Source organism: Triturus cristatus, chromosome 9 (genome assembly GCF_964204655.1).
Source record: "Triturus cristatus chromosome 9, aTriCri1.1, whole genome shotgun sequence".
NCBI classification, from domain to species: Eukaryota; Metazoa; Chordata; class Amphibia; order Caudata; family Salamandridae; genus Triturus; species Triturus cristatus.
Window position 1 is genome coordinate 953,760,605 of NC_140592.1, and position 26,062 is coordinate 953,786,666.

Sequence of the window (26,062 nt, forward strand, 5' to 3'; positions counted from 1 at the left end):
CTCATTTACAGGAGAGCAATTAAAAAAAAAAAAAGTAGAATGTGCCTAAAAACTCTATTGTTCTAGAATGTCATTGTATAGTATAACTAAGTATATGTTCTACCACCTAGGAGTCAGACTAAATTGCTAATTTTCTGCATATTGTTTGCTGTGGCATTCTTCCTCCAAGTGCCCCCTTCCCTCGAGACCACTAGTTACGTCTGGCTTCTTTTACATTGTTTGGCGCATCTTAAATGTCTATTCACCAACCCTTATAAGACCTGTAAATCTACTTTCTCCATCGAAAATTAACTGCCATTTGTGAGTGACTCAAATGGTCATTAACCATGTATCGAAAATGGATACTGTCATGTTTTAGTCTAAAACTATTCTTAAACTACTTGGTCACACTTCCTCTTGTTCCTTGAGAGTCGGCAATACATTTGTGTGAAGCTTTGCAGATAGAATCTGGAGAAACAATTTAAAAGCCTGTACCCTGGTTTGAGACATCCTAACACAATTTTTTTTCTGTGCACCTGTGACTATTGATTTCAATGTGACAAAATGCATAAGTCGCCCATGTGTAATTATGCTTTCAAGGCTGGCTTTTTCAGTTTGGATAGCTAGCGGAAGTAGATTTGATACGCACTACTCCTTTCCCTAAACCCTGCCTTTGTTAGCCTCGAAATTACAGTTAGTGTTACACAAATTAATGCCTTCTTTGGGCATAAGAAGAAAGTCCTCAATCATTAAGTTTAGAAGGCATCTGAAAAGTGTTTACAGTATATTTTTAAGTAATTACAGCCAACTCTGGAATCAGTCATCCTTACTAACTTTGAAGCACATTTGTTGTGTGCAGTCCAAATGAAAAGTGCTTCAGTGTTACAAAACTGGAAGTGAACATTGAAATAGCCAAAAAGCAGTCTGTCAGCTATATCTAAGCAACATTTTAACACCCTGCTGTTGGTTCCGTGACAGATAGAGAATTGTGATCTGAATTTAGCTTGAAAACTGTAACAGAACTCTCATGAGTGTAGTCATGTCAGCAACATCAACTTGTACAAGTAAAGCGTGTATCAAACTAATAATGCATGTCATGATTTAGAGTGGATTGTCTAGTTAGGAAAGGGCAGCCGAGATTAAATAAAAGAATGCGATTTGGTCACCAAAGGACTTTATCTAACCACCCTAAGCTGAAGTGGCAACAAAATATTCTTATGTGCATTTGTAACGCACACTATCAACCGCAAGGGTATCCTGGCGCTGACTAGGTGTGTGAGCCTAGCCCTGGCTATGGTAGGATGGTTAATTGAAAAGCCAGGTTTTCAGCTTGTTGTGGAATTCAAGAAGAGAGATGGAGACTCTGATGTGGAGAAGGAGGTTGTTCCACGCTTTAGGAACAATGCAAGAGTGCGCCTGGCCTCCTGATCTGTTTCTGTGTATGCGCTGGGTATGTGCAAAGAGGAGTCCTGCAGAGCGGAGGTGTCTGGGTGGTTGGTGGAAAGAGATGTGACTATTCAAGTAGGTGGGGCCGGAGTTGTGTAGTGCCCTGAATGTGTGTGTGAGGAGTTTGAATGGAGTGTGTTTGTGTATCAGGAGCCAATGTGCTTCCCTGAGATGGGATGCGAGTTCTGCGTGGTACGTTGTAAATGAGACTGGCTGCCAAGTTCTGGATGGTTTGTAGTCTTCTAGTGAATTGCTTCATGATCCCGCCGTAGAGGATGTTCTCACAGTCCAACTTACAGGTGACTAGGGCATTAGTGACAGTTTTTCTAGTGTTGCTTGAATGCCATTTAAAGATCTTCAGGGCGTACAAGCAGAATGCAGTGACAGCTTTGACTTGTGTGATCATGTACAGTTTGCGGTCAATGATAATTCCAAGGATCCTGGTGTGGGTTCTAGGTGTGGGTCTGAGTTCAGCCTGGTCACAATTTGGAGTGCTATCGTGAGATGTTCTTGCCAAAGATTACTACTTCTGGCTTGTTGGTGTTGAGCTTGAGACAGTTTGCTTTCATCCAGTTAGCGACTTCGGTCATGCAGGCGGTGAACTGGTCTCTTGTGTTGGGGGACTTGTCAGAGAGGGAGATAATGAGTTGCATATTGTCTGCGTAGGAGAGGATGTTGATGTTTGCGCGGATGGCATTGTCCAAAGTGTTGAAGAGGGCGGGGCTGAGCGATGAGCCTTGAGGTACTTAGAAGATGAGTTTGCAAGCTTCCAAGGAGTAAGGGGCCAGTCTCGTTGCTTGTGTTCAATCCATTAAAAAAGAGCAGATCCAGCGGAGAACAGGATCTAGGATAACAATCTCTTGCCAGCGCCTGATGAGGATGGAGTGTGAGACTGTGTCAAATGCTGCAGAGAGGTCCAGGAGAATCAGTGCTGCTGTGTCTCCTCTGTCAATAATCATGCTGATGTAGTTTGTGGTGGCGATGAGTGTTGTTTTTGTAATGTGGTTGGGGTCTGAATCCAGACTGAGTGGCATCAAGGAGCTGGTGTTTGCTGAGGTGGTCGGTGAGGCTTTGGTTGATTAGTTTCTCTAAGACCTTTGCCTGATATGGTAGGAGGGAGATGGGTCTGTAGTTGGAAAGTGTTGCTATGTTTGCTGATAGTTTCCTGCGCAGGGGCATGATGGTGGCATGCTTCCAGGTGAATGCAAATGTGGCTGAGTCGATGGAAGCCTTGAAGATGGGTGTTAGTGCTCCGCTAATCAGTAGGAGTCCTCTGGTGAAGGTGTGGTGGGGGAAGGGTCAAATGGAGCTCCTGAGTGGATGGTCTTCATGGTAGCAGCGATTTCGGCGGTGGTCATGGCAAGCCACGAGGTCAGGGTTCTTTTATTGGAAGTTGAGTTGCGATGGTGACTGGGTCTGGTTGAGGGTGGAAATTGTTGTATAGGGAGCTGATTTTGTTACAAACGAATTGTGAGAACTTGTTGCAGATGTCTTGTGAGGGGGTGATGTTGCTGAAGGTGGCAGCAAACATGGTGAAATCTTTGATTGCGAATATTTCCTAACTGCTGTTCGTGATGGCCTTAATGGGATCTGATAGAACTCTGTGCTTGGTGTTCCGTATCTGCTGGGGGTAGTGTCTTATGGCTGATTTGAAGATGCCTTTATTTACGGTGTATCTACTTGTTCTCCATTTGCTTTCTAGTTGCTTGTAGTGGCGTTTTGTCAGCCTGTGTTCCTCTGTGTGGCCTGTGGTCGGGCTCTTGCCATTGGGATGCATTTGATGGGAGCCAGGGTGTCGGCCTATGCGGGGATCCAGCTGGAGATGTTTTTGATGGCTTCCAGCAAGTTTCAGGCCTGTGCTCAGAAATGGTGAAAGTCCGCTCCTCTTTAGATATGCTTTTCCAGCTGTGGCAGGTGTTTTCGTGGTGGTAGGTCTCTGATGGTGCGGATTGGCTATTCTGAAACTGACGAGGGCGTGATGTGTCCAAATTATAGTTGCTGGCTTCTCAAATGTGATTGTTGCTGCTTGAGGAGAAAATCGGGTCCAATAGGGGGCCGGCAGTGTGGGTGAGTTTGATAACATGCTGGATGAGGCAAAGGCTTCCGAAGTTTCCTAGAACGGCTGTAGAGTTTGGGTCAGTGCGGTCTTCTAAGTCAAAGTCTTAGAGGAGGATGAAGGAGATGGCATTGATGATGAGAGGTGCGACAAAGTACATGATGACAGTGGAGAAATTGGTGCGGGTGCCTGGTGGTCTGTATACAAGGGTTCCGCCCAGAGAGAAGTTAGGTGTGATGTGTATCTTGAACGTGAGGTGTACCAGGTAGCTGGTGTGGGTGTCCGTGAGGTGTTGCAGCTGATGGTATCTTTTGACTCCACCTACAAGCTTATGCTGAGTGAGGGTCTTGCCTAAAGATCTTGTAGGTGGCGGGAATGGCTCTAGCGTTGTCCGATACTGAGGTTTGGTTTAGCCATGTTTCTTTGAGAAAGAGCAGGTCCAGAGCGTGACTGCACAGTAGGTCCCATATATCCATGGCGTTTGGTGAGTGAGCATATGTTGAGGATGTAGGTGAGCATGGCGTGTTTGGATGGGGTTTCGTTAGTGAGCATGAGCAGGTAGCTAGCTGGTTTGTGTGAGCAAGTGGGGTGCAGTCGGTGCAGTATTGGTGGGTGTGGGAGAGTGTATGAGGACTTCCAGAGGGAGCTTGTGAACACTCCTTCTGTGTTGTGGCAGTGGTGCGGCTAGTGGCGGCCGGGGTTCAGAGGATGGAGGAGCGCACAGGTTATCGATGGGTAGGGGAGTCCATGGGTTCTTGATGCTGGGCGTGGTTCAGATGTGGATGGACTTGCCTTTCGTGCACCAGTGGTGCGTTTGATTTACAGCATCATTAAGTAGGTCCTAGGAGTAATCTTGCTTGGCTGCTTCTTTTTGGTTGGAAACCAGCGATGCCACTTACTGTGCAGATGGTTGATGGTAAATCCAGTGGTGTCACTTCCAGTGCAGATGGGAGATGGGTCAGAAATTGTTATCCATACAGATGCGAATGATGCTAGTTGGAACGTTCTTTGTTTCAGTGCCGTTAGGGGTATTAAAGAGTGAAGTTATCCGTTTGCAAATCAGAAACGGTCCTGCTCCTACAGTAACAGTCCTGCCTGGAATGCCAGGCCACATACCATGGAAGTTGGACTGCTTTGTAAGACTCATCTTCTTCATCCAGAATGGAAATGAGGCCCAGAGCTGGTTCATGTATGTCATCAAGACATGCAGCTGGTGCCTGAAGTAACCTGGATGCACCCAGCTGTTCTGTCCAAAAATAGTAGAGGCACCGGCTTGTCTCTGCAGAACATAGGGGGCACATGGATGGTCATTTTCATAGAATTTGACAAATGCAGCTTGTCCCAGTGAAAAATGTGTGGCCCGCATCTGGTTCGTGCAAAATGGTGGAACTTGTTAATCGTGTAGTTTTTTTAACCTGTTTGAAAAAAACATATTTCATCAGCTGCAGATTTATTTATTCTCAATCTGTACCAAACCTCCAAAGACTCTGGCGTTACTGGTTTGGTGAATTATGGTATAGCTGGCAAAGTTGTATGAAAAGATGAAGTATAAACAATGACTTGTTGACATGCATGGTTGCCATTTGAAATGCAAGATGTTGCTACATGTCACCGAAGGAACCTCTTGCAGGCCCTACTCTTTTAGCAGCTGTGTGTAAATGCCACATTCCATTATGGAAAGTAAACATTTGTTGCCTGTATTCTAAAAACGTCACCCCTTTGATGTATGCAATTGTTCTTTCCTTTCCCACACTTGTACCCATAGCCTACCTAGAAGAGATCCAGTCAGTGCGTCGCCACACGAACAGCACCAATACTCCGAACCCACCTGTGCTGGTACACTGCAGTGCTGGGGTTGGAAGAACCGGAGTGGTTATTCTGTCTGAGATCATGATTGCTTGCTTGGAGCACAATGAGGTGACTGTCTTTTCCTTTGTTAATGTGATTGAAATATGCCAAATAATTATGTTTTATACATCAGACATGTGGGACTTTCTTACCCAATTCTGGTTTCTGAGTTTACCATCAGCAATTGCTAGGATGCTAGATAATTTACTGTACCTCTGTGTCTGTATCCGTCACTCCCACATACGATCTCATTCTGAAACACTTGAGCCATTGTACAAATTAGTGGTTAACTGGCTGTGTGCTTCTGGGTAACTAGCAGTTGTATGTAGGAATGATGCATTTGTGACTGATCTTCCAGTTGTATTTTGAAGTACATAAATAACAATGCTGCTAGTAGCTGAAGGGTAATGTGGTGGTTCGCTGAATTTGTCTGGAATACCCATGTAGGATGTATTTGTCAGCGCAGTACAAGGTCTGCAACAGACTGAGGGCCATGGAAACAGAGTTTGGTGGTTGAGGTGTAGGCCTTCAGAATACTTTAGCTCGAACTAAAATGTGGCTGTGCTAATATGTCGGATCAACTCCTGCTGTACAAATATGACATTTGAATGGGTATCCGAATATGCGCACACCTGCAGGCTTCACTACTTTATGGTCTTGCACACATCAATTATTTTCTGCATATCAGACAGTATGTGTTCCATAGCATTTGCCGTGCTGTGAAGGTAATTACTTTGCTATTGATGGTAATAGTCCCTTATATCCTCTGTTACTGGTGGCGGATCCTTTCCTCATCAGCAGGGAAACGGGCATTGCTTGGTCTTATGATCATCTCTTGTAGCTATCTGAGAGTGCTACAAAGATGCTAGTGTCATCTAGAAGGCATCCATATGCATGAAGAAAGAGCCAAAACATCTGTTCCAGTACCATGTATCCTTTGAGACTATATGCAGGGGAGCCATATGGGCAACGCACACGTGTTCTACATGCACTCTGTTGTGGTTGGGAGCCTTTGGTTTAATGCCCAGTTTGGCAAGATGTTTCATATGAATTGAGCAAAAAGAAGTGAGAATAAATGTTCCCCTCTTATAGTTATTCTTGTCTTCTCAAAAGGCAGGTGAAACAAGGAAAAGCTGTACCTTATTCACTGCAACAACGGTTGCACCAATATTCCTTTGCTCCACATTCCTTAGGATGAGTCCTTATTTTCACCTCTCAATATATAACCTGTAACCATGGAAAGAGATAAAATGACCAGTGAGGGAATGCCCCTTAACACCAAAAAGGGTAGTTGGAAGTCCAGACATCCTTGCTCTCCAAAAATTATTTACATCTGTGCTGGAAGAGATCAGTACATCCAGTAAGCCAACAGGAAGAACAGCTGATATAATGCTAGCAGAGGTCAATATGATGAGTTATTTGTAATAGGAGTCGAGAAAGGGCACACAGATTTCAGACTCTTGCCTTTGTTGGTGAGACAAATACATTCAGATATATTGAGGTCTTTCTACATTAACAGACCTGATAGCCGGGTGTCTGTAACAGTCTTCCCTAAAACCTTACTACCATAGCTTCTGAGGTGGAGTTAAGAAGATGGTATATAGATTTACAATACCTCTAGTAAGGCATATGGAAGACCAAAGCAAACTCATGTGAACCTGTATATAACACAGATCATAAAAAATGAAGGAATCCAGATCTATAGAAAACTAGCTGTAAATATCCGTTGGAGATGCCGATAGAGGAGTGCTCAGATGGCTCCAACCAGAAACAGTCCATTTGTTACAATCCCTGCAGCTTCTTGTAGCCATTATAACGTAGTTTCCAAGTTGATTATCCATCTCCAGAGCAGACCTGATCTCTTGAATGTGTAGGCTTAATGTTTAGCGGCAGAGTTTCTCCAATGGCTGACCATGTTGCCACAGTCATTTCCTTTCAGGTGTTGCGACCACGAAAAGCCTTGTACTGCAGTTACCGTCATGTAAGCGTTCTCTCCTAGTGCGGCAGGTAACAGCATTCCAACGCAGAGGAAAGCTCCCATGCTGAGACTCTAACTTGTGCATGTTTTATTTATGTGTGACTCGTGGTAGCTTATTTGCAGCATATTTGGGCTTTGTTTATTGCTTCTCATAGTAGGATGCCTGCATTTTTATTTTATTTTAGTGGCAGTAAAGGAAGTAGGTGCAAATTCTTAGCTAGGTCTCTCTTCCTTGCTAGATTTTTCTGCTTTGCGCTTCTGGAATAGGATACGTTTTCCAATTCAGAAACATTATGGAGCCTACCTTAGACCTTTTTCTTGTCAGGACTGTGATGGAGAATGTTATGTCTGTCAGTTATTGTGAGAGTCAATTCTAGCATATCATTTGAGAGGCACTGTTTTCTCATTCAGAACACATTGGAATTAAGACCGACTGTAAGGGATCTCAAGAATTCCAACACACTTCTATAAGTTTTCACTGAGCAAGAGCTGTCCATCCATAACAATTAATAGTTAAGTCTTGAGCAACTCTGAGGTGTGATCCCCTGCTCAGTGAACCCATTCCCTCTGAGTAGTACCAGCTGACAAGCATCATCAGACCTCACAGGGCTTTGAAGGTGGAAGGAAAGAGAGAGATTCCTAGAGGTGGGATTCGGAGCTGGAGGAAGTGCAGCAAGTGCCTTTATTCTCCAAGGCGGATAACCAACCTCCTCCTTGTAACTGTGACAGCCATCTTACCAGCACACAGTGGAAAGAGAAAGGCTTTGATACCCATGGAGTTCTGGCACTGTGGCTCTCATAGCGCAGGCAGATGTAGTTTCCTATATTCTCAGTGACCTGATTGAGGTGGAAGGGGTTCTGGTACATCCGGATCCATTCTGCAGCTGGGAGAGTTGGTGCATGGCAGATGATATCTGCATCAAGAGGGTCTTTGATTATCTCTTTCCACACAATTCATACTTAGATAGGGCAGTGGCATGGTAGCTAGGCTTGAGTGCCTTGATGACATGCTGTCTTGGCCTTTCTTGAGAAGGGAAGTGTTCTATGTGGGCAAAAGCTGTTCATGACATAGAAGCCACAGGAAGCTAAATGGTGCCCTAGGGCAGAATTCACTAGTGATCCTAGTAGTGTTCCCTAGCAGCCGCAAGGTGACACCATTGATGGGCGTTGATGAGGAGGAAGGTCAAGAGGGGTTGACTTAAGGAAATACTTGAAAATAAATTGAACAACCCTGTGATTGCTGGACACTTAGCTTGATAGTGTCTCATCTCCTTTTCATCAGGGTGCTTTTCCCCTCTTTACTTTGCAACTGAAATGTTGCAGCCTGCGTTGGGGAGCAGGGTGCATAGCCCCTCCTGTATTTTTCGAGATATGCCAGTTTCAGATTAAGTCTGATTTCCCACAAAGTGTTCTGCCTGGGTTGCCTGCGTGTTCCTGTATGTTGAGACCTGTCTGGTATATTGCTGGCACTGAGTGGCAAATGGTGGTGTCAACCTTTTACTCTGAAGACCTCTATAGTGCACACCATTGAAATAAGGGTGCGCAGGTTAAATGCAGAAACATCAGATTGCAGTCGAAGGCTATTTAGGAGAGGATGACTCTCGTGACAAAGGAAAACTGTGCCCTCCTGATCTGGGACCTAGACATGACATCTAGGAAAAGAGGCCACTCCCCGCTTTCCAAAGAAGATCAGCAGTGCGGCCTTAAGAATCTGCCGGACAAGTCGAGCAGCAACTTCATGGAACAAATAGAATTGAGTCAAGGGAGAAATGTTAAGGCTTTGCTGAATTAGCTTGGGAGGAAACTCTGAATCGCTACACCATTGGTGGAACAACTTTCTTAGTACAGGTGGCAAAACTTTGAAACATCTTGCCTGCTGAGATATGAAATATACAAGAGCATCTCATGTTTTAGCAGGAAATAAGCTGCCTGTTCTCAACATAAAAATGCCGAACCGTTCTGGTGCATTGGCATGGAAGAAAATGAACAACTCTCAATATGAGAGCTGAATACTCAAGATCCAAGAGTGCCCCAACATTCACAGTAACACTACATTTAATTTTACAATGGGCAGCTGTAATCAGTGCTGACGAGACAACATTGATACCCCCTTCGGCAACCCTTTCGAAATATTTGTAGCTCGGCTGGTGGTTACCAGAACAGATGAGAGCTTTAGTCCCTGACCCAGGCTCGAATCTATAGAACTAATACAAGAGGTAATCTGCAGTGCGTCCTTACTGTCAGTCCACCTAAACCATTGCCACTCAATATCAAGAAATAGACGCTCTGTACACAATGCAATCTTCCACATTTGGCTGGCAGTCTTGGAGAACTTTAATACAGTCTATCCCTGCAGATCATGCACTTGTCCCTCAACATATTCAAACTTGAACATCCTAAAGCATTACAAACTCTTAGAGAACGATAGCAGCTTACGTAATGGATGACGGTAATGCAGTCCATCCAGTGCTTAATTTGAGCCGGTGGTTTCTGTTGCTCAGCACCGGCACTTAATTGTTAGCACCTGCATATAATTGTCAACGCCAGCACTTCTGACAGCTGCCACATGTTGGCGCTGTTTTATATAATGTTTATTAATTCTGTATGCATTAAAAACAACTAATACCTGACGCCCAAGCTGTTTTTATAGCATTGGGGGCCTGGAATAGTTTGAATTGTCACACTTGTAGCAGTGTGCTGGTTAGTAGTTGTTCAACTACTGTCATTGGCAAAACTGGCCGTGGCAATAGGTGGTGCAAGCTGCAGAGGCCTCCTGACAAGAGCACTAGCACCTTCTTTTTTTTTTTGTTGCACAAATTAAGCAATGAGTCCATCAAGGTGAATCACTGTCCTTTCTCTTTTCTCCAGACTCGCAAAATGTACAGAGGAGGTTAAATCAAATCAGGTGTTTAAGCGTGACTACTCCTCCGTAAGTGTCTCAAGGCGATGGTGGGTGGGGGGGGGATTCGCAGGTTCCAGTCCATCAAGGAGGGGGTCTGTCGAAGAGCCAGGTTTTGAGATTTCGGCGAAGATGGGGAGCGATGTTATCTGTCTGAGGTGGCGCGGAAGGTCATTCCAGGCTCTGGCCGCGCAGAAGGAGAATGAGTGGCCTCCTGATCTGATCTTTCTGGTGCGGGGGACCACGGCGTAGGAGAGCTTGGCTGATCGTAGAGTCCTTTGGGGTGCGTGGAATTTGAGTCGGCTATTCAGGTATGCTGGTATGCTGGTCCAGTGTCATGGAGGGCCTTGTGAGCGTGGGTTAGCATCTTGAAGGCGACTCTAGCTTCGCTGGAGAGCCAGTGGAGTGTGCGCAGGTGCTGGGAGATGTGGCAGTGTCTTGGCAGGTTGAGGGCCAGTCTTGCCGCGGCGTTTTGGATGTTCTGTAGCTTGCGGGTGAGGTTTTTGTTTATTCCGGCATAGAGTGCATTGGCGTAGTTGAGCCTGCTGGTGACCAGGGCGTGAGTGACGGTCTTTCTGTGTTCGAGGGGGATCCATTTGAAGGTCTTACGTAGGAGGCGGAGGGTGTGGAACACAGGAGGACGAGACTGAGTTGATCTGGCGGTCCATTTTGAGCTATGAGTCAAGGATGATTCCCAGGTTGCGTGCGTGGTCCGTGGGGTTGGACGGGTTTCCGAGGGCGGGGGGCCACCATGTGTCTCCAGGCATCTGAGTTTGGACCCATGATGAGTACTTCCGTTTTCTTGGTGTTTAGTTGGCTGAGCATGGGTGCGATGATGTTGGCAGCTCTGTTGAAATTGTGGTGGGGGCAGGGGTCCGTGGGGGCCCCGGAGTGGATTGACTTCATCGTCTTCAGTGTGTCTTCGGTGGTGAGGGTTGTCCAGTTGTCGATCGCTCGCTTCCGGGTGTCGGGGGTGGTTGGTGAGGGTTCAGTGTGTTGGTTGTCTTCGTCGAAGTTGTCGTAGATGCTCTTGATTTTGTGGTGGAAAAAGGTGCTGAGCTTGTCGCTGAGGTCTTGTGAGGGAGGGATGTCGGTGGATTCGCTGGTGGGTTGGGCGAACTCCTTGATGATGTAGATTTCTTTGCTGTTGTGTGCATGAGTGGAGATTCTGTCTTCAATCGCTTTTTTCCTCGTTTTTCTGATGAGTTGGTGGTGGGCATTGGTGGCGGCTCTGAAGTTGTTGTGGGCTTTTTTTTTTTTTTTTTTTACAGTTCCAACTACTTTATTTTCCAGCAGAACATGTTATGTGGGGGTTGCGCCGGGGACAGCTGGGCTGCACAGACACTCTGGTGTGCGTCTTGGCCAAGTGATTGGTGTATTCCTGGCATGGAGACTTGGTAAAGACTGTCTCCTTCCCGAGATCTGGGGTCAAGTAGCTGTAGGTCTTTGAGATAGCATCAAAGGTGGCCTTTGCAAAGTTGCCCAGCGTGGCTGTGCAGCCCCTGGCCGAGGTGTAACAGTCATCGATACCAGCCATCAGCAGCAGCTTCTTGGGGACCGGCGCAGACACAATGCCAGTACCGCGGGATGCGAATCAGACACACAAGAACAGAACCACAGCGTCCAGTCACCTTACAAGGCACTATATGGGGTTTGCCTATCTTATTTCCCCAGCAACCTTGTCGCACAGGTACAATGGACAACTTGGCGAGAATGATAGCTCCACGAATAGCAGTAGCAACCTCCTTAGAGCACTTAACACCCAGCCCAACATGGCCATTGTAGTCTCCGATGGCAACAAAAGCCTTGAACCTGGTACGTTGACCGGCTCTGGCCTGCTTCTGGACCGGTATTATCTTCAGAACCTCACCCTTCAGAGAAGAGGCCAGGAAGAAGTCAATGATCTCGGACTCCTTGATTGGAAAAGAAAAAAGCTAAATCTCCTCCAGAGACTTGATCTTCATGTCCTTGACCAGCCGACCTAGTTTAGTCACCGGCACCCACTCTTTTTCATCTGCCTTCACACGGGCTCCGTGGCCTCGTCCGCGGCCCCGCCCTCTTTCACAGCCGTGGCCCCTGCCGCCAAAGCCGCCTTGGAAGCCTCCCCTGTTTTCACCAGCGTTGTCCCCCATTTTGTGATCTTTAATAAGAAATCTTGTTGTGGGCTTCTGTGGATTTGGTGTTCCTCCAGGCTTTTTCGAGGCGGCGGCAAGTGCGTCTGGACTCTCAAATTTCGGTGGTGAACCATCTAGCTTTCTTGGTGTGGGTGTTGTTGTTTTTCTTGAGGGGGGCTTATGGTGTTGGCGCTGTCAGAGATCCATCTGTGCATGGTTCGGGCTGCAGTGTTGGTGTCGTTTTCCACGATGGTTGGGGTGGAGTTGCTGAGTAATGAGGTTAGCTGGTCGTCAGTGATTCTGGTCCAGTTTCTTCCTGGGAGCAGGTGCTGGTGTCTGTGGATGGTGGGTGTTCTGAAGGTTAAGTGGATGCATCGATGGTCAGTCCATGGGAGTTCGGAAGTGTGTCTGAAGGTGATGAAGTTTCCTGTTGTGAAGAGGGGGTCGAGGGTGTGTCCTGCTGAGTGCATGGGTTCGGTCACGATCTGGCAGAGTCCAATGTTGTGGAGGTTGTCCAGGAGGGATGTCGTGCTGTGGTCCAGTTGGTTGTGGAGGTGGAAGTTGAGGTCTCCCAGTAGGGTGTAGTTGGTGGACGCGATGGCATGTGGGGAGATGATGTGCATAATGGAGTTGGCGAAAAGTCTGCGGGGTCCAGGGGGTCGGTAAATGAGGGTTCCTCGGAGGGTGGAGGTAGGGCTGGCCAGTATTTTGAAGTGAAGGTGTTACATCAGGTCTGTGGGCTCATCGGGAGTGTGCTCATGCGGAGGGTGGATTTGTGGACGATGGCGATTCCTCCTCCCGGGCGGGTGGGGCGGTCCTTCCTGGTAATCTTGTATCCTTGGGGAATGGCAATGGCGATGTCCGGTCCCGAGGTGGTGTTGGTCCAGGTTTCGGTAAAGAATGCTACGTCCGGGGTAGTACTGTCGAGGAGGTCTCAGATTTCAGTGGCATGTTTGTGGAGGGATCGGACGTTGAGGAGGATGCATTGCAGGTTCTTCGGTTCGGTTGTGTTCTTGCGGGCGGATTGCGCTGGGTCAGTGGTCTTGGCGGTGCTGCAGGTGTGCAGATAGCGGTGACAGCTGAAGGGTCCGTGGGTGTCGGCTGGTGATGCTAGCTTGCAGTTGTTGTTGTGGCCTGGGTTGAGAGAGTGGAGTGCTTCTGGGTCGTAGCGTTGGCGGTGCAGAGATCCAGGGTTCCTGGCGCTGGTCTCAGTCGGGTCGCGGACGGGCGCAGACAAGCTTGTCTTTGGCGCCCCGGCGGCACGGCCGCCTAGTGGCTGCCATTAAGTAGGGGTCGGGGAGGGCTGGACAGCTGGGAGGCGGGAGCAGGGAGGGGAGCTGGATTGGGCCTGTCTCACTGGTCGTGCTGGGGAGGAGGGGTCGTGGGGGCAGCAGTGGCGGGGAAAAACGGGCTGAAAAAGGCAAAAGGAAAAAGGCAAAAAGAGAGAGAAAAGTGCAAATAAGGCAGCAAAAGTGCAAGAAAGAGTGCAAGAAAGAGTGAAGGAAAGACAGAGGACACAGGAGAGTGAAAGGGTGAGATTGAGGTGAGGGTAAAAAACGAGTGAAAAACGGAGGAAAGACACAGAAGGAGAGTGAAGGGGAGAGCTTGAAAGGAGGGGAAAACAACAGAAAATGGAGGAAAGACCCAGAAGGAGAGTGAAGGGGGAGATAGAAGTGAGGGAAAAAACGTGTGAAAAAGGAGAGAAAAAGAGCAAGAGGTCCACTGGACCACCAAGGATGAGGCGCAGGTGAAACCTGCGGGTGGAGGAGGGACTCGAACACCAACACTCGAGAGTGCAGGGGCTTGGGGGAAGGCCTCACTTAATGGTGGAGCTGCGAGGGAGGGAGAGCAATTTCACTGACAATGAGTTAGTGGTCTTGCTTAGCACCATAAACTAAATATGGGACGTGTAGAGTAGAATGTATCAGCCATCTAACATAACCGAATACTCCCTATCTCTTGCTCATCATTCCTCCATCATGACCTGCAACTCAAGGGACGACAAGAGCACCAGTCCAGTCACCCATGCACACTTCCCAAACTTGCCTAAAAAAAAAAACGCCCTTCCAACCAAGTACTCAGTGTTGCATGCTTCCTGTCCAATAATGCACTTTAGCCACTTGCAGTGGGATATAAAGTGTTATACAAATATAATTGCAAAATTCAGAAAATAAGTGGTACAAGACCACTTAAATGGTGCTGTGAAAAGAGGAAAAAGCTAGTGACTCAGCAGTGGTGTAACAAGGAAGCCATGGGCCATGCTACTTGGTTGAACGCCCTACACTAAATCAACTCCTTTGTTCTTCAGTGTTGGGTAAAGCGATTTCAAACATGGTCAGAATGGGGGTCTTTCCATGGTCAGACTTAACCACTGATAAAATGCATGTTCTGTGACTTAGTGGCACATGTGTTCATCCTGTAGTTCACACGTGACTAGCTCCACCATCCAGTTAAAGATATACTAAACCCTTTCCCTGTCTCTCTTGTTTCAGATGCTGGACATCCCAAAAGTATTGGACATGCTGAGACAGCAGCGGATGATGATGGTTCAGATTATCTGCCAGTACACTTTTGTCTACAAGGTGCTCATAGAATTCCTCAAAAGTTCCAGACTGATTTGAACATCGCCTAATCCAACAGGACCTACACCTAGTTGGAGTTTATGGAACTGTGCTAATTGGCTGAGGCATGCATCTTTGCAATTTCTCAAGAAGTGATTTCTGAAAAGAGTGAAGAATATGTTTGAGCCACCCAAATGCTGGTGTGATGTGCTTGCTTTTAAGTAAGAGCAGAGTCTGAAGTATCAGCTCCACTAAACATGTGAAGATGGAGCGGGCCAGTAGTAAAATCTCCCACACCTTGGAAGCTGGTTAACTTTAGCTGAATGTCAGTGATGCGTTATTGTTAACTCTTTCAAGCCCAATGGCTAATACGCAAGTCTCCCTAGCAAAAGATCTTCCTTCCAGTGAACATGAAGGCAGATCAGTTTAAACCAGGGATTGATTTGGTCAAGAGGCATTTCAGTAAAATGAAGAGTGAGCTCCAAAGGTTGATAGTGATATGTATCAACTAGTTATGGTGAGATTTCCGAGTGGAAAATCTATACTTTGGATGAGAGGTTCCATTTGAGCTACACAGCAATAGTACAATACACAGGAACAGTTTCCTGTTGACTGTGTGATTGTTTCCAAAGCTTAGGAATGATAGCACCATCGTTAGCCTGCGATGCTCCTCTGTTGGCCATCACAATACTTTAGTTGAATTTCACAGCGGTCCATAACCGAGCACAACTACCTTTTAGGAAAATCGGGAGAGTTGTCAATAGGCTGTTTAAAGACAGTTGTGCACTTCATCATCAAGAGGATCCTTAACAGACTGGAGGCTCTAAAAGTCTATAACTGGGACTGGATTCCTCATGCAATCAAGCACATCTGATGTGTTTCACCCTGCCACGGTCCCTTGCTTAGAAATCTGACAATTTCAACTCGCTGTGAAATTCCCTATAGAGCCTTTCTCCAAATAGGTAACATCCTCCTGAGTGACGGCTTGTGGAGGGCTTCCTGCACAACAGGATCCAAAAACGGGACTTATGGCACCCTGGATCCCAGAACCGGGAATCGGACAAGAAGACTGTAGCCCAGGACAAGGATGATCAAGATGGCAGTGCTTGGGAGATAAAAACAATTGGTCCGTGAGTTTTGAAAATGAAAAAGGAGGAGCAGAACAAAAGAAAAGAATGGAAGACCCGAGGCTGGGTCTACAGCACTTCCGTTTTAAACATGTGCAACACATTTCTGCATACTGTTGTAGTGTGGCAGGCCAATGAGCGCATACTTTCGAGCAGGGTTCTCCATATTGATTCTTACACGCGAACCCTGCAGCGTCTGAATCTGCGTGAACGGTGATATGAAGTACATTTTTTTATCAGTATTATTTCTCATCTTTGAACTGAATGTCTGATTTTACTAGTTGAAATCAAGTGGATGGGCGCTTCTTTTATAAGCACTTTTTTGGGGCTCTTTTATTTATATAGCTAAAAATGCTTATTTTAAATGTCTATCTTTTTAGATCAACACACCTTATTAGGGCTGAATATTTTCTTAGCTGAAGAATTTAAACTGATGACTTTAACGTTGCAGAAAAAGGAATATGTGTAAGTAGTAAAATGGTAAAGAGGAAGTGAAAGCGTGAATGTGGTGTATTTTTAATGGCCCACTTAGGCTTTTTTGTAGTTACTATTTTCCCATGGGAAATGCAAGTTTGCTCTAAGCTTTTGAAAGGAAGTCATTGTCTGTTATTGTGCTTCTGAAATTATTTATTTCCTACAGCAAGTAATTTAAAAACTTTAACGTGCCCTATAATCTATATTGACTTCTCTTCTTACAGTGATATCTTCAATAGCTGTCAACTAGCACCATCTGTTGAAGGGTGGGCCACCATAAGCTAGTCCTATACTTCCCCCCCCCCCCCCCTTTTTTTCCCTCCAGTGAGTATGGGAACACAGATTGCAGGGTCTTGATGATGTAACCGGTTTTGTGTAGTGCATACCTTTATAGTGTGCAAATGCAACGAAGGGAGCGCTGCTGCACAAGACAGATTTGAGGTTCACCCAGCCACTCTGTTTTATACAGGGGCACCAGTCTTTGGCTTGTCTCTATTTGAGGGTGTCCACTTGTGCCATTCCACCAAAGGGCACACTTATAGAGAGACTAACTGTCCACTTTTATGTGGTCTGCAGTCGGGACGCCCATTTTTGTCTGCGCGCCTGTGTCCATAACATCGCGGAGGCGAAGGCATTATTTCATTTGTAAGGGGCCATGAACTTTTACAAACGAGGGAACATATCTTTTTCATTGAGTAGGCTCGAAATGTTGGGCCGCGCAATGCATACAACAGGAGTGCCCATGAAGTGCAAAAATCATACCCTAAAACCTGCTGCGCTCCCATAGCACTTGTGTTACCTGATGCCGTGATTGACTAACTTAAATCAATGAGTTAGAACCAGTTGTTGGCTGTCCCCCTCAGGCCTTTCAATCAAGTGATGAGTCTGTCAAAATGTTCTTGGAAAAGAGAGATTACACCACTAATTAATAATATAAACCTATGAGAGACATTGGAGGTTACCTAGTCAACGGAAAGCTGCTAAAGAAAACCTACAAGCTGGTAAAACAATAGTATGCTGCTTGAAAAGAGACAATGCACATACTTCAAATATGGTACCAAACATGCACTACGTTTTGAAATGAAAAGATTAAGGCATTTTGAACTACATAAAGTAATAGTCTCTTAATACTCTTTCATATATGCTTTTATGAGGTGGCCCCAAAACATCTGTACTGGGAATTAAATGGGAACATTCTGTTAATATTCATATGAGATTAGTACAAAAAGAAAGGGATGTGCCCTATTTGCACTTTTATTAGGTAGTTGAATTTTTCAGGGATGATTCATAAAGGGATGTAAGAGAATGTGAAGAGTCCTCCTCTCTTACTGTTTCTGATACTCGTATACGTTTTTTGAATGAGGTCCTAAAATATTTAGACCCTTCCATACACTACGCTCTTCTCTAACATCGTAACTTCTTACAAACATCGTAAGGAATCTTTAAAAATGGGTGTCCAGTTTTATAAATGTTCTTGTGTATTAACAATTCAGTATATCCCCTAAAAAAGGGTAAACGGTATTTTGAACATGATGCTCAGCAGCTGCTTGTTTTAAAATGGGCCCTTCTGAAAACAACAGACTTTAAACAGTTGTGGAGAAGGTGCCTTGATGAATGTGCAGTGCTTCTTAAGAGATCCAAAAGAGAGATGCCACTTCTTCACAATCATCCTCATTTATGGATAGAAATGTGGAAAACTTGTGATTGGGCTTATCACTTTTTCCTCGTATCTTAACCCTGACTGCAACAGGAGAAAATGGACAGTGAAAACCGCCTAGAAAATGCAGCCATTGTACCTGGAAGTTGGGGAAAATGTGTTAAAAGTGCATTTTTGTACTTACTGAATTAATGCTGATTTACCTCACACTCTAATTTATTTTTGCACAAAAGTTAAGCTGGATGGTGAGGAGAATTGTTCTAATTCAACTTGTGGTCAGGTTACAATTTTTGGCTGCAAACAGCGATGAGATAAAAAAAAAACTCATCTGACCTTTTCATAGGTTCATCTGCCTGGTTGCTGACCCAACCCTCACCTCTGTATACCAGTGAGTGTCTGAGAGCAGCAGGCCTAGGCGTCGGCCATAGCTCCACCGGCAGAGTCATGACTACTGAGCAGTAGAGGGATTTCTCACATCGCGCACCTCACTCCTTGAGCCATACTTAATTTTCAGAGTGGGCACAACAGGAAGCAAAACTCAACTTCCTACTTCCATATGCGCCTCCCATTTTTTTTTTTTTAAAGCGAAAGCAGGAGCATTTGTACACTCATACATATGCAAACTCATCACACATACACACACATGAATGTCTTGAAATTTTGTAAACAACCATTGTCCATTGTGGTGAATAAGTCCACATGAGCAGACAATTATTGATTAACAAGCGTGAAGTCTGGCAAACTGCAATTGAGGGCCAATGAGTTCTGGTTTGTCACATGCCATTGAAGAGTTGTAAGGAATTGATGTGCAAAAGATGCTTTCTGTATGTGATCAGCTGTATCTCACTTGGCTCACTTAATAGGGTTTTTCCCAATTAATGCATTATTATATTCTGGACCAGTTTGAGAAAAAAATCTCTATGCGTTATTGCCAGATATGTGCCAGACTAATACAGTAATTCAGTTTGCCAGATGGTCATTAAATAGCAGAAACTGAGCAGAATAGGCCATTAAATTGGTACCCTTAAATGAGGTCCCGTTACACCAATATGTCTTTTGGCATGATAAAATGTAATCCTCTAGTGATATTTTCTAGTTGTTGGCAAGGGGTATCACTGGTTATTCTGGTGTTTCCTGAGAATTCAGAAACCTTGTGCAGCAGTAGTATGACCTGCCAGTACAAACCACAGCGATAACTTGGCAGTCATCATTTTCACAGAATATACTGGCATCTATTGCATTCTGTGATACAAAGGTTTTGCAATATCAGCAATCATTAATGAGGAGACAGATTGTCCTCGGTTTGATACACCTAATATATTAGCGGCCATGATTAACTTTCAAAAACATTTTACAAGCAAAACCTGAACTTTTTTTTTTATATCGGTTCATAATACTCCTCTGTTTATAAGTGGTGTTAACACTAGAGATGCTATTCCTCAACTTAATGATTGGCAGTTGGTTTACCTCCGAAAGATGGAAGGCTGGCTTGTCCTTGTTGATATTCCACCTGCATTCTTTCTCTTGGATACTAAATAACAAAAAAAGTGTCCTGCTTTTTAATCTGTTAGTACAAAGTGAGACGTGCCTTGTAACTGGTTAATTAACCATGTGAACAATTCTTTTTTTTAAATTTTTTTAATTCAACAGCGATCTAATTTAAAAGCAACAATATCATTAAATTGAATTGTTTGTGTTAATCCATTCAAAAAGCTACATAGAAATTAAAAATAACTGTTTTGGTGATTGTAGTCACATGCAAACCAAGTGTAACTACCCAAGAGTACACACACTAACTATATGTTTCACAAAGTTCCATGTGGTATCTGCTCACATCACAAGATGCATTGGTGAAGAGTCTTTATCATACAGTGAACAGTAAAGTGACCTGTAAACCATGGTACAGAGTAGCTTCCCAGCTTGACTGTTGCAGCCCATCTCACAAAATCCACACAAGTTTTCAGCCTTCCCAGGGCATGGGGGCGGGGCCTTAGTAGTGTGTGAAAGCACTATCAGATGCCAGCGTGCACCTCAAGCAGTGGAAGGGCTCCAAAGACCATCTCATCTCTCTTGGGTCCCAGAATTGAACGAGGAAATAATTCCAAAGTTGGCATATGGTGTGGCCATATAATACAATTTAAACGGTTTCCTTACATCTGCAGTTATTTTAACCAGCTACGCACCGTAAAAACAGCTAAACCACAGGCACAGAGTGCTTCCTCATCTGTTAATTGTAGTGCTTTCCAATTGTGACCGACATGTTTCATAAAGTTGATTAAACAGTACATGTCTTTAAAATACAAAATACCATTTGGGGAGAGGAGTTGGTCTAACGGCAAGAGCGTTCGACCTCTAATCTGGGGAACCGGGTTCAAGCCTCGGCAAAGACGCGCAACATCCTGTGATTCTGTGCAAATCAGTTAATCTCCCCGTGCCTATCAAAAACAAATGTGTCCTCATGTAACACAACTGGTCCTCATGTAAAGCGCTTTGATACCAGATACCTTCGAGTCAAGTTCGCGCTATATAAAACTGCGTAAAAAAAAATGTCAAAAACTATTTGCGATCCATTGCTGTAATAGATGCATTGCCAGTAATGAAAAAGGAAGACTTGCGTGTGTAAATCTTATTACGATTGCCTGCTACTGTAGGGCAGGTTAGATAAATAAATGCTGGATGTAACCTGTTCAGCGGGCTCCATGGTTCATCTTTCTCAGGTTAATTGAGCTCAGTTGCACATTAGTAATAAATTACAAGAAGCCTGCTCCTAACGCTGTAAATGCTCAAAGTAATTATTTATTCCCTGAACCCATATTTAGGCAAGCGATTAATGAAACCACTACTTACCAGTAAACTTCATTATCATGAATCAGGTCATCCTCATCTCTGTCTTACTGAGTGAGACGGCACTACCCCCGGAGAGGCAGATTACAATTTATCCTTTGTTGGTCGAGCCTGGGCAGCGCATGCGCTGCTCTGTGATGCATGCTGTATTCAGGTAGGGACTTAAGCTCTACCTACTCTCCGCCCATATTTTTCATTGGCTTGTGTCGTTGTCTACTGTAAACTGTGGCTGTTCATTGCTCAATAGGCTTAGTAGTCCCTCCTTAGTACCGCATTGTCTAATTTTGTAACGTCCCATGGCGACACCCTGTTATGTGTATTGTTACTCGGTAGCCTTTAAATATAGCTTCCAAGCACTATTTTCTCAAATAGTTTTGTGGACATGCTCTCTCCTAACGCTTTTTAAAAAGTTTTTATAGCGCTGGACGCACGTGCAATGCAATATGTCTCGCATTTGCGAGAGTTTAAGCTATTGGCATTGTAAATGATAATGCCTTTTATCTATCCGTTTTAACAACAACACATAAATAAAAGGCATTGTCATTTACAGTGCCAACAGCTCAAACTCTCGTAAATGCGAGACCATTGCATTGCAAATGCTTGTTCGCATTTATTGCTCTTAATTACAAAGACTGGGACGAAAAGGACATGCAAGAGAAGGACATGTAGGGGCTAATGTTAAAGTCAATAGTAAAATTAAAGCAGGCGCCCCTTTCTCTAAACCTACCCAATTTCTTCAATTCTTTGGATAGCTGATTGGCTAAGGACCAAATTCATAAAGAAATTTGCAAGTGTAATTTGTAATGCTGGCTGACAATCACGTTGTAAACACAACTTTCTCTATGGTTGTTATACTGTAGAGTACGTTCATACAGGTAGGGCATTGGTGTAAAAATGTAATAAATTAACTAATGTGCCAATAACCTTTTTAACAAGTCTTTTAACAAGTTAAAGCTCATTTTAACGTTTGACTAAATATTAATCCAGTGGCGAGGAGTATGCCCTGAATGTCTGGAAATGCCCACAAATGTACTTCTTTTGTGGATATTCACAAACATTGTCTAAGCCATTTTCCATCCTAGAAACCAGATATTTATGTACTTGGAAATCCCTCAGCGTGTTTGGACTTTCGTCACTTTTGTCCATGCTCTCCTTGATTACAGTAAGAGCATCAATCTTGATTTCCCAAAGCGCTTACTGTCCCCGTTATGACGTGTCTGGAAAGGCTGTGCTAAGCAAGAATGACCATATTAGACTCTGGCCTAGCTCAACTAGGTTCCTGTTACACAACGAGCGACCTGAAAATCACTATGCCTTATACATTGGATAGACCACAATGCAGCCCTTACCTTTTTAGCATGCAATAAAACATCTTGCAGTCTCAGTTCTCAATATTTTTACTCTTCTTACCGTGGGAAGTAAGAAAGTGAAGTTCTGAGATAAAACATTTAGACTAGCCGCTTCTAGCCCAGCAAAGCATCTCCTGTGCTGCTGAGACTCAGTACTAAATTTTATTTCTTTTTGTAAGGAGTTAAAAAATAAGTTTATTCTATATAAGTTAGCCCTATAAAGTTATTAGATATTCTTGGCCTTAGCAGTATACAGTCAGTCTCCTCCATCAGATACACCTTTTTGAAGGTGTCCTCTACTAGTAATGATTTGTATTGGATTTAGACCGGTCAGACATATTTTCATGTCAAGAACCTGAGAACAGTGATAAATCAATTTCTACATGACCATGGGTGGGAATAGTTTACCCTGGAGACGAAAGGAAAAGATTAAAGTGCAATTATGGTCATGAAAGACATTTTGGGAAGTAACGCTTTACAAAAAACACAAAAATTGTATATACGTAAATGCCTTCATAATCTCTTACATGGGATTCCTCAAACTTTTTTTTAGGAGTACTCCTGGGGAAAATGCGTTTGTCGCAGCTTTCCTAGTGTATTCCTGGCAGGCAGCCTTGGAGGATTTCAAAAATGTATATATCTACAATCAAATGAAGGTAAACATCTATCTGTGTATATGTGTTTTGGGAATTTTCTGTAAATGGGCCCAAAATGCTCAGGTCCTTATGGCATCACGTTGCATAGTGTTTTAGTACATTTACAAGTCCATGCTGAGTATTGCCCGTTCTTTTACTCAAACTGCCGGAGAAAACTTATTTTAATATACACTCAACCCGGGTAGACTGTAGAATTTGTAGAGAATCCTGTAATGCAAGATGCATTCCGTTAGCCTAAACTTTTCTTTAAATTCTCCTGATTCTTCTATTATGTAAATAAAAAATTATTTGGCATAGGCTGTATGTCTATGTGAAAGCAATATTCTAATGAACATCTGTTATGCAGCACCATGGTACCCTTCTGGGTGAATGTGTGCTTTAAAAATACACGTTATGTTATGTAATGGAAAGCGAACCATCTTTTGGTTTTGCATCTGCTATCTATAAATAAGAGCAAAATCAAAAGTGGACACATAGGTGAACCCATTCTAATGCTTTCACTAGATAATCTACTCTGTTGCACAGGAAGTGAAACCGCACCAGGAATCTTTAGATTCATGGTATTTGAAAATGAGCCAATAGGTATGTCTGTCAAAAAATTAACTCTAAGTTCCTTTATGGAAAATACAAAAGTTGGAAAAGCAACAGCTGAACAGAATGCCTCCGGTGTGATTCTGCAATAAAGTTGTAGACGCCCAAATAATAAATAATAAATACTATTTTTTGATAGATTGCATATCATTTTATAATCCAATTTTGTTGCATTCAGAAATGTTAGCTGGTGTGATCGAAATAATGGAGAGAGCTCCAAAGTTGAGTGATTATATAGCAATGTTCCTAACATTAAATTTGAATTGTACTATGCATCCATTTTACATACTTCGACAGGTAGCCTTTGGAAGTGTTTTGTAGATTAATACTATTGAATAGTTGTATTGCACATGCAAGAGAGTGTCTGATTTCTTGAAAAGGGATGTTCAGGTAAATTGCATTGGCCATGTCGATTTGGGATTAGCCACTATGGTTTATATGGTGTCTTGGATGATCCCAGTGTGCATTCTTGAAAGATTTCTATGTGCTGCCTAGATTTTGATATAAAAACGAATCTACAGGCATTAATATAAAAAACAAATGTGCAGAATATCCCTTTAATATATGAAAAAGACTAAATGGTGTTGGGGAGGATTGAAGGAGCATGTCCCAGTTGTAAAGCAGAAAGACGTTGCTGTATTTTTTCATTATGTTTCCTTGATCTTATTTTATGAAAATTCCAGAAATGCAAATAAAATAAATCCGTACAATTCTGGAAGCAAAGCTGACATAACGACACAAAATTATTTCCCAGACCTGACCATCTTGGCACTCCAATTAACCGGACACTTTTTTCCCCTCAAAAATTGTTTTTACTCTAGTATACAAGTATTATCGAACTGGCATCTTGTTGCGTAAAAAAAAAAACCGGAATGGAATTCCTTTTCTTTTTAATTTGCTTTCAGTTTGTGCTAAAAACTTTACTTGTAGGAAGAAGAAAGCAAATTTGCAATTCTAGATTCATATATCCTGTTTGCCTATGTGTTTTTTAGGACCGTGTATAATTTAAACTTTTTCATCTCATGGGTTGTGTATATTGCTTGTCTTTAATCTGCTTCATTTGTGCAAGCATTTAAGTTTGATAGGCTTACACCTTTCCAAGGACTGATGCAATGTGGTATAAAGTGACTTTGACAAACTAGATCCTGTGTTACTGGGAGTGGGGTAAATAACATCCAATTACAGCACACACAAATGTTTCTTCTGGAATGGATTGTGTGGACTGTATTTGAATCTCTGTGAAAGGAGGAGGCATAAAGTGACAAAGCAAATAGGACCAGCTTTGAAGATGACAGTTTCCTACCACTAGGCGGTATATTTCAAGATAGCTGCCCTGTTTTTCATGCCAGGCTTAATGCAGTTCATTAGCTAAGGGTGACACTAAGACTGGCTTCATAGCTTGGTTTTCACTACAAACACAAAGGGTAAATACAAATTAGTATGTGTGGTATAAGGCTTCACTCATTAAGGGACTGGTTAATTTATAGTGCACCCAGTGAAGGATTTGTAATACAGATGTGGTCATGTACAAGTAGCTCATATGAAATCCTACTCCATTCGCAAAGCCTACTTTGATGTAATGAGGTTTTAGTTTGTCAGAAATATGACTTTTACAAAAGATGTAATCATTTGTTTCATCATTTACAGAAAGAACACTTAAGATGCATTATATGACCCCCTCTCCTTAAGTAACTCTTAAGGTAATGTTATAAAAAACGATTTCACCAAAGTCTGTTTTTTAAGCTGTCATCAAACATCACTGCCCTTTAGATCTCTATGCACTTTAAAGAGTCCAAGTAGCCAAGCTAGTGGAAATGTTTATTTGTGCTGTTGGGAAAATTCTCATTAGCTTTGAAAATGCAAACTGCAAGATGTAAGAAAATGGTAGAATTTTATCGCAAACAGTCCATAGATGTGTAATACAAAGCTGGACCATGGCTACTTTTGATGATGCAGTTCTGAGCCTTTGCACACTGCACATTGTGGACCCAACAAGTGATATAGGTAGGTTTTACTAACCACCTGCCACAATTCACTCTCAAGCCAGTCAACATGGATATATTTATACTCCCTACATGTAATAGTACATTTTCTGAAGTATTATTTTCGCAAACGCCATGGCTAGCCAATTTGAGTGTGCCTGGCTACCACTGTAAACATATATGATTATTACAGCTTTAAAACTTTTAAAATTAGTTTATAAGACAATGAATATATTATATTTGATAGACAGGAAATGTTTTTATGACTGAATGTGTACAGTGTCATTTATGTATAATGAATATAGTCTATTTTTGCCATGGAAATAAATATTTGAAGTCAAAACAATTTGGAAGGTGCTTCATTTTATTACACTGTCCTTCAAATGCCTATAATATTTTCTGTGTCTAAAGTCTAAGTGCCTTCTACAACCGCACATTGTTATTCTTGAATATATTTCATTGGCAACCAGAGGTACATTGGCGCTGCATTATACAGGAAAC

General features: G+C 43.4%; 1 protein-coding gene and 1 pseudogene across 2 annotated transcripts in view; one reads left to right on the forward strand and one right to left on the reverse strand.

The window, feature by feature from the left end:
• The window catches only part of PTPN21 (protein tyrosine phosphatase non-receptor type 21), a 438,348-nt gene extending 422,312 nt beyond the window's left edge, over positions 1-16,036 (forward strand). For both annotated transcript variants that reach the window (XM_085626579.1, XM_085626580.1), the window contains 2 exons: positions 5,247-5,398; positions 14,813-16,036. In XM_085626579.1, coding sequence (XP_085482705.1) covers positions 5,247-5,398; positions 14,813-14,941 — 281 coding nt within the window. In that variant the 3' untranslated portion in view covers positions 14,942-16,036. The remainder of the gene's footprint in view (positions 1-5,246; positions 5,399-14,812) is intronic.
• Positions 11,455-12,338, reverse strand: LOC146799138 (small ribosomal subunit protein uS5 pseudogene; annotated as a pseudogene).
• Positions 16,037-26,062: the final 10,026 nt, after the last annotated feature.